The sequence below is a fragment of the Octopus bimaculoides genome, chromosome 2 (genome assembly GCF_046866305.1).
Source record: "Octopus bimaculoides isolate indiv1 chromosome 2, ASM4686630v1, whole genome shotgun sequence".
Lineage (NCBI taxonomy): Eukaryota > Metazoa > Mollusca > Cephalopoda > Octopoda > Octopodidae > Octopus > Octopus bimaculoides.
The window spans coordinates 36,630,776-36,640,518 of record NC_142929.1 but is presented as its reverse complement, the minus strand read 5'-3'; the positions used below and the strand labels follow the sequence as shown (position 1 = coordinate 36,640,518).

The 9,743-nt window shown below is 37.5% G+C and overlaps 1 protein-coding gene across 1 annotated transcript in view; it reads right to left on the bottom strand.

The window, feature by feature from the left end:
* Positions 1 to 403: 403 nt before the first annotated feature.
* LOC106878774 (V-type proton ATPase subunit G) overlaps positions 404 to 9,743 on the bottom strand; it is an 18,959-nt gene continuing 9,619 nt past the window's right edge. Inside the window, exons 2-3 of the mRNA XM_052976344.2 lie at positions 2,746 to 2,846; positions 404 to 1,089 (exon numbers count right to left, since the gene is read on the bottom strand). Coding sequence (XP_052832304.1) covers positions 919 to 1,089; positions 2,746 to 2,846 — 272 coding nt within the window. The 3' untranslated portion in view covers positions 404 to 918. The remainder of the gene's footprint in view (positions 1,090 to 2,745; positions 2,847 to 9,743) is intronic.

Here is a 9,743-nt window from a genome sequence, read left to right as displayed (position 1 = left end):
AAATTCATCACTGTATCATCTCAATGAAGCATCTTAGATATACAAAAACAGATGGAATGGTCATAGCTGTAATATGTTTATAGGTTTACTTGACTGAGACTATTGGGTGATGAGTGAAAGGTTAAATTGACTTTGTTGAGATATCAATCAGAACCATAAAACAACATAGACTCACAATCAGTTTACTAATACAAACAGGCTAAGAACATAACTTTTTGTGAACCAAACCTGGGTTTGTAAACTTATAGATAAACAGATTTTCGTAAAACTGCCCATTTAGATCTAATCATTAACTATTATTGCAGAAGAATCACATTAAAGCAGGAGCTGAAAGTTAAGTTTAGACTCATTATATATTACAGTCAACAATAGACAAAATGAATTAAGAACAAAAATTGTGAAAGATATTTCATTTTTCTTTTAATTTTCTTGAAACAAGTCAAATGTAAGTCCAATAGTGTCTTACTTTTTCTAAATTGCCCATATAGCTGATATAACTCAAAATTTACACTCCTATCAAACTGATGGGATAACAAAAATTACAGCATTCAGAATCACTTTTAGTGAAGACTTAAAACTACCAGAAATGAATGAAGTATGAAAAACAAATAATGGTCAAGAACTGGAAAAAAAAAAAAAAGAACATTCTTTCCTTTATTTCTGGCAGAGCAGTCTGCGTCAGACAAATTCTAACAGATGCAACTTTGCTGGTTAATTGAACTGTGCATACTTCATCTTTTGCAAGAATGGGTAGCATATGGAAATGTTGAAAATGTTCATGATGATTCTTCTGTGCCCTAGCCAATTTAAGTGTCTGGGCTTTTGATTTCAGCCTATCACCAATTTTATAACATATACGGTAACTAAGATAATATCCAGTATAATTTATATAATAAATTGCATGACAATAGACCAATTTTACAAGGATTTAAAATTTTGATGTAACTCTGGTTTAATATCATACACCATATCTAGAAGTTTCTTCAAACCATATTCTCTATTCTTCTTCACCATGTTGTTAAGATCTACTATTTTCCGTTGAGTGCTATCTTGAATACTTTGTTCCATATCACCTCGTGAACCAAGAACCTGAAATAAGGAAAAAATAATTATATTTATAAAAGCATTTATTCTAAGAGTTCTGTAGTAAAGAAATTGTGAGTAAATAAAAGAATGTGAATGTCTTAATTTCAAATGTAATTTTCCTTTTTTCATGAAGAAATCTGATATTGTAAAAATTCATTAGATATGTTAAATACCATTTTTGCTTCTATCTACTTTAAATCTTTATTGGTGTATCTTGTCTTCAAGTGTTATATTTTTACATATAAATAAGAAATCTATATTTTAAGCACAAAACTTTAATGCTCTCATCTGTTATGCCACAGTCTTGGGATCATGTGTCAGAAATTTATAAGTTCGATTCAGTTCATTAATATTGATTATCAAATTTACATATATGAAATTCACACCCTTATGTTTGTAAAATAGCCATATTACAATTTTGATTATAAGAGGGAAAAATGTAAATTCTATCAGGGGAAATTCGCTTCTTGTATTCATTAAACAGTTTTCCCACAATTTATTTCCTATGTTCTATTTTACAAGTAGTTTCAACCTTTCTTTGTCTTGCTAAACTTGTATCATACATAAACCCATGATTTCATTAGTCACAGATTTATGTTAAGCTTGCTCATCATGAATTAGATAACGGAATAGTTATGGCAGTATGGCTCTATTTAACCTATGCACTTGTACAAAACCAAGTTGCAATTTTGCTCTAGCCATTTTCTATTTTTAACCATTTTAGAGAAGTAAACATCATTATCATCATTTAACATTCATTTTCCATCTTGGCATGTGAGTTGGATAGTTTGACAGAAGCTGGTAAGCCAGAGGATTGCACCAAGCTCTATTGCCTGCTTTGGCATGGTTTCTATAGCTAGATATAGAGTGTACTGGGTACATTTTAAGTGACACCAGCAAGGTTACCAAGTAACTTGCAAGATGAAGACACCTCAATTGAGATGAGGAGTGGTATTGAGGGAGGTGACTTTGTACCAGGCAATGAGAAATTAAACTATGATAGAGGGACAGAAACAGGTGCCTTGTAATAGAGGAGATACATGGCTAACCCAGTTGGAGTGAGAGAGAGAGTATATAGTAGTGAAAATGTGCCAGGGATTACCTTTAAGGTACAAGGAGATGAATGAAGTGGAGTGGTACAGAGGACTGGATTGAGTGAGTGAGCAGGGAGTTTATGAGAGTGCAAAAAGAGAGTGGGAGAAAGGAGAGGGGAAAGAGAATGCAGTGAAAACAGGTATATAGGGGAGTAGTAGGACAGCAATGATACAGTTGGCAGGGGGAGGACAGGAGAGAGAAAGAGAAGACAAAGCTATAGGAGTAGGTGGGGGGACAGACAAGTGCAGTGCATGATATGTAGTTTATTTTGGTGGGGAGAGGTTAATGTAACATGTGGGTGGAGAGCACATGAATCACAGAGCTTTAAGAATTCAGTTTTGCTGAGGTAAGCGGGTTTTCTCAAGAACCTCATATCACCAGACATTTCAGTTTATTGTCATCTCTGTGAGGCTCAACATCTTGAGATCAGGCCTCACTACTTCATTCCATGTCTTCCTGGGTCTCCTTCTACAGGTTCCATCCACTTTAAGCAATAAATCCCAAATTATTTGAAAATTTATTATGAATACAGTTATCAAACATACAAACATATACATCACTAACCTTGTTCTCATATTCCTTGTATTTCGAGTCAGACTCTGCACGGAAACTTTCAATTTCTGCTTGTGCTTCTTCTTTTGCTTGTTTAAGACGTCTTGCTTTTCCTTTAAATGCAAACAAACAAGGGGTGATCATTCATTGAAACAGTTAATACCAATGCAAATATAGTGCAGATAGGTGCAGGAGTGGTTGTGTGGTTAAGTAGTTTGCTTACCAACCACATGGTTCCGGGTTCAGTCCCACTGTGTGGCACCTTCAGTAAGTGTCTTCTACTATAGCCTCAGGCCAACCAAAGCCTTGTGAGTGGATTTGGTAGACAGAAACTGAAAGAAGCCGTATGTATATATATATATATATATATATATAGATAGATATATATATTTGTGTGTTTGTGTTTGTTCCTCCAACATCGCTTGACAACCAATGCTGGTATGTTTATGTCCTTGTAACTTAGCAGTTTGGCAAAAGAGACCAATAGAATAAGTACCAGGCTTACAAAGAATAAGTCCTGGGGTCGATTTGCTCGACTAAAGGTAGTGCCCCAGCATGGCCGCAGTCAAATGATTGAAACAAGTAAAAGAATAGCTATTTGGAAAATCCAAAGTAAGATAAAGAAATATTTCATCTAGATGTGTCCGTGAGAATTGAGTACATGAATATCATATAGCTATCCTTTATTCAAAAATCATCTGCAATTAAAACAAAAACCTTACTCTTTTAAAGGACTTGACACACTGAATACTGTAGTGCTGGATATATAAAAATATGGGAAGGTCAAAGTTGGAATGCCTTTGAACATATTTCTGCTCTATCAAATTTTATAAGGGAGGTCTTTATTTCTCTTCATCAAAAAACAAATGTAGCCAACGATTGAAGACATTTGCAAAAACTAGTCTCTGTATTTTACATTCACTTTACCACATAAAGGTAGGAATATGCTCTGTAAGTTTGTTAGTATTTCAAATTTAAGCCAATACTAGTTGCTTAACCTATAATTTGAGCCCATCTACTCAGTATTCCCTTAACATGAAAGCAAACTGTTTTTACTAAAAGAGTGAAGCAATGTCAACAGCCTGTTAAAGATCCTCCCAGGCTGCTGAAACTTTCATAAATTGATGGGTTAGAGTATGGATATGAGTAAAATAATTGGGATAATAAGATGAGCAGTAAATGCATTAAACAGATTAAAGTATGTTTAGTATAGTTTGCAAGTTCAAAGTAGCAAAGACAAAAGGAGGACACAACATATGTAAGTGGACTGAAGGGTAGTGCTATCAGTTGAATGAATTTTCTTTCTTTTCCATCCCAGATGCAGAAAGTACACTTCTACCTTAAAAGGTCTGCCAGTATTTAGAGTTGAAATATTTCCATCCCACAAGAGAAAACCTTTCTTGAGGGTGCAATCCTTGCCATATTATAGTTGTATGACCACATGATAAGTCATCACAGAAATGGAAACATAGCATTTATAGAGTACGAGGAGGTTTTAACTGTTTCTTATGTACCCATTAGGAGAATGTTATAGGTGTATCTGCTTGGTAAGAGTAATGACCATGGTGATGCTGTTGAATTTTCTATCAAGGTTGCTTCCAAAGTCTCTGTTCATTGAAATACTACATGTTTGGTCAAGAGATGTCTATAGTGTATTTTCAGTACCATCTGTGTGGCTAATTGGTAACAGGAAGAGTAAAGATGAAAATCTGTGGCAGCCATAACAAAACCTTGAGTTACACTGAACTGATAGAATGAGAGTCAAAGAAAAACCCATTGACACATATATGGACTAATTTGATGATACTTTTCCCTTCAGATGAGTAGATTATGGAATCCATATAAAAAATAGCTTTCCTTTATTCATGTTAGATATGAAGACTTGATGTTAAGAGCAATAACTTTATTTTTACTGAGATCCTCTAAGCATGTTAAGTTTTACAAGCAGGGACTTTGAGAGGGTAGGGGAAGAAAATAGGTTTACCACTCAAGAACAGTTATAGCACATAACCATCAACCCAATTTCACTCACATGACTTCAGTCAACTTGAAGCTATAGCAGAAGACACTTGCTTAAGATGCTGCACAGTGAGACTGAACCCAGAACTATGTGATTACAAAACAAGCTCCTTTATCATATACCCATGTCTGTGCCTATTGTCAAAATGGATATACAAGGTGACAGTACTGTTCTAATTTTATAATCAGTGATCACATTATTTAATAATGATATCAAATTAATAATATTCATTTCAACTAGAAATGCCAGAGAATGTATAGATTTACTATTGTATTTAGAATTGCAGTAATGTCAACACCATGTCTGTTGTCAGTTCTAAAGAATTCAAATTATAATGTACTGATTGTAAAACCTTTGTAAACTATGAAAAAAAATAATAGTACAAAGTCAGCATGCAGAGCTGGTCAAAAAGGAGAAAGAATATACATTGTTAATATACAAAGAAAAGCTCATTTATAAAGCAGACATTCAAGAAAAACTGTTAAATATGATCATGATACTAATTTAGAATAGGCTTTGTGCAATTGGTACCAAGTAGTGAAAATAGGGCTAAGTATTTGTAAATAAATTCAGTAAAGTAGGCCATGTACCACCAGCTGTTGCATTTATTCTTGCTTTTAGATAAATTTTATAGCCTTAATGCTTTATGAAACAAGAAAAGGTGAATGTTAAGATTGTTATATCACTCATTTCTTTGCTGTACTAATTGTTGTCAAATAGAATGAGATTTTAATACCATGAGTTAAACAAAGATATTTAGATATTGCAAACAAAGATTTGACCAAGATGTCTATTATTCATTTATATAAATATGAATGGTTTATGCATATGTTTGCCTTGTATTCAGAAACTACAAAACTAACGTCCACAAAAGCATGTATATTATTAATTGCCATCTCACAGGGAAGATTTTTTTAATGATTTGAGAAATAAAAGTGACGTCTCCCTCAAATCGCATACAACTGCCTGTCAGGGAATGACAGAGTTGAAATGGAGTTGTATTAGAGAAAAGTAGAAATGCATACAGTTGGAAAAAAGTAGTAGTGTGAACTACTAATGAGAGATTCTAAAATGTGTTTGGGCAAAATAAAACTGTTTATCTTTCTTCTTCAGTCTTTCTCTCTTTAATATTTCTCTCTCTATCTCTCTCTCTCTCTCTCTAGAACAGTGGAACAGAATGAGAGATACACACCAAGAGAAAATACAGAGAGAGAGAGAAAGTGAAGGAGAATTATAACATTGATTTGTTTACATTTTTATCACTATTTCACAGAACAACCTTTTTAAGCAGTCATTAGATTTCCATCTTTTGAACTTTGTAGATTCCATTCGTGTGCAAAAAAATAAAGTTCTTTGAAATATATTTTTCATCTTCTACTGATAACCTATGTAGTGCTTCAACACATCATATAACTAATGAAGTGTTATATGCAGTGACAGTAAAAAAGGATGGAAAAAAAAAGGCAGGGAGCCACAGCATGGTATCGTAAGCTGCTAGAAACAGCAGCCAAATCTACCTCAAAGTCATCATCATCATCATCATCATCGTTTAACGTCCGCCTTCCATGCTAGCATGGGTTGGACGATTTGACTGAGGACTGGTGAAACCGGATGGCAACACCAGGCTCCAGTCTGATTTGGCAGAGTTTCTACAGCTGGATGCCCTTCCTAACGCCAACCACTCAGAGAGTGTAGTGGGTGCTTTTACGTGTCACCTGCACGAAAACGGCCACGCTCGAAATGGTGTCTTTTATGTACCACCCTCACAAGCCAGTCCAGGGGCACTGGCAACGATCTCGCTCGAAAATCCTACAGGAGCCAGTCAGGCGGTACTGGCAACGGCCACGCTCAAAATGGTGCATCTCATGTGCCACCCGCACAAGAACCAGTCCAGGGGCACTTGCAACGATCTTACTTGGCTTGCCGGGTCTTCTCACGCACAGCACATTTCCAAAGGTCTCGGTCAGTAGTCATCGCCTCGGTGAGGCCCAATGTACGAAGGTCTTGCCTCACCACCTCAGCCCAGGTCTTCCTGGGCCTACCTCTTCCACGGGTTCCCTCAACTGTTAGGGTGTGGCACTTTTTCACGCAGCTATCCTCCTCCATTCTCACCACATGTCCATACCAGCGCAATCGTCTCTCTTGCATGCCACAACTGATGCTTCTAATGTTCAGCTTTTCTCTCAAGATACTTACACTCTGACGGGTATTCACATTGACATTACACATCCAACGGAGCATACTGGCTTCATTCCTTGCGAGCTTACGTATGTCCTCAGCAGTTACAGCCCATGTTTCACTGCCATGTAGCATGGTTGTTCGTACGCATGCGTCATACAGTCTGCCTTTTACTCTGAGTGAGAGTCCCTTTGTCGCCAGCAGGGGTAAGAGCTCTCTAAACTTTGCCCAGGCTATTCTTATTCTAGCAGCTACACTTTCAGCGCACCCACCCCCACTACTAACTTGGTCGCCCAGATAGCGGAAGCTATCGACTACCTCTAGTTTTTCACCCTGGAATGAGATAGAAGTTGTTTCCTGTTTGTTTGCAGTCTTTATTGCACCTGAACATCTGCCACAAACAAAAACTAACTTCCTAGTTAACCTGCCTTTGATGTTGCTGCACCTCTTATGTGTCCATAGCTTGCACCGGGTACATCTTATAGAGTTACTACCTACTCCTTTTCTACATACTGAGCAGGGCCATCTACCTGAAGGGGTTTGTGTTTTATCTACCTTCCTACTTATTAGGATTTTGGTTTTAGCTAGGTTGACTCTAAGGCCCTTCAATTCTAGACCTTGCTTCCACACCTGAAACTTCTCCTCTAGTTCTGATAGTGACTCCGCAATTAGGGCAAGGTCATCAGCATAGAGGAGCTCCCAGGGGCAACCTGTCTTGAACTCCTCTGTGATTGCCTGGAGGACTATGGTAAATAAGAGGGGGCTGAGGACGGAACCTTGGTGGACCCCTACCTCTACCCGGAATTCATTGCTGTACTCATTTCCAACCCTCACCTTACTGGCAGCATCTCTGTACATGGCTCGCACAGCTTTCACTAACCATTCTTCTATCCCAAGTTTCCTCATTGACCACCAGATAAGGGATCGGGGGACCCTGTCAAAGGCTTTCTCCATGTCAACGAAAGCCAGGTACAGAGGTTTATCCTTAGCTAGGTATTTCTCCTGCAACTGTCTCACTAGAAATAAGGCATCAGTAGTGCTTTTACCTGGCACGAACCCAAACTGCAGCTCATCTAAATTGATTCGCTCCCTAATTAGTTGGGCTATGACCCTCTCTGTAACTTTCATAACCTGACTTTAAAAATCTGATAAGTGTCATATATGTACAAGGGGAAGTCAAAAATTGCCATAGCATATCTTTATTATTGCCACACTGCTTTCTGCTTATGCATGCTTATAGTTGGTACTATTGTGGTCACATGATCGAAATTTGAGCCTGATCACATCATTTTTCTTTCTGGCTTTACATTGTAAGCATGGCTGCTCTACTAGCAATGTGCACCAAAGAAGAACAAAGAGTAGTGATCCAATTTCTCTGGTTGGAAGGTGTGTCAGGTGCTGAAATTCATTGGAGGCTTTTAGCACAATACAGGGACACCCATCAACCTCCACCACTGATGAAAAGATTCAGCAAACTCAAGAGATGGTAATGGTGAACCGGCAAGTTATTATCGATGAGGTAGCTTGTTCTCTACAGATAAGTCATGGTTCTGCCTATCAAATTATCCACGATGAGCTCAGCTTCCATAAAGTCTGTGCAAGATGAGTGCCAAGAGAGCTTGCTGCAGAGCACAAGCACAAACATCTTGAGGTCTGCCAACGTTTATTCGATCGCTACAACAATGAGGGCAAGGAATTTTTGAGCAGAATAGTCACAGGAGATGAAATGTGGATCCATCATTAAGAAGCAGAATCCAAAAGACAGAATATGGAGTGGAAACATCCTGGCTCACCAGCGACAAAGTAATTCGAGATTCAGTCTTCTGTGGGAACAGTGATGCTAACCCTTTCTTGGGACTCAAAAGGGCCTATACTGGAAGACTACTTGGAAAAGGGGTATACAATCAACAGTGCAAGATAGTGCTTTGCTCACCAACAAACTGAACCCAGCAACTCGCACCAAACGCTAAAGCCTATTGTCAAAAAAAATTTTGTCCTTGCATGACAAAGCACGGTCGCCCAAACTGTTGAAACCATTAACCAATTGGGTTTTGAGGTGCCGGAACACCCTGCCTACAGCCCAGATCTCGTCCCTTCTGACTGTCATATCTTTGAACCCGTCAAAGATGGTTTACAAGGTTGTTGATTTCCTATGGATGAAGATGTGAAGGAATTGGTGCATAAATTGTTGCACGACCAACCGAAAATCTTCTTGGAGGAAATACACATTACAGCATACACACACACACACATTATATATATATATATAATGTATGCACCAATTCCTTCACATCTTCATCCATATATATATAATTATATATATAATTTGTGTGTAAGTGTGTGTCTGAACCAATGAAGGAGATTTAAGTGTGATGCCAAGACCTGAAAGAAATAGCTGCTAAATTTTCCTATAATCACACCCTATTATTTTATGCATGTATAAATGTATATATGAGCCAACACAGAAACTTCTACATGTTAGGGAGACTAGTTAGAAATAACAGCCACAACTCCCTCAGGCTACAACATATGTATGCAAATATGAGTCAACAGGGAAAAACTTCTTCATTTCAACAAGACCTGGCAGAAATGGCAACCACATATATATGAGCTATCAAGGAAGTGTTAGCAAAAACTGGAAAATTACACCACACTATCTTATACATGTATATATATTTGCATGAGTCAACAAGAGACCACTAAATGGTAACTAGGCTTCAGAAAGCCAACTTATTTGCAATTTGAATTTTTAAGCATTCTCACTTTCTTCTAAGTGTGAGTAGCCAATAGCTCTTCTTCAAGGACCCTGCTC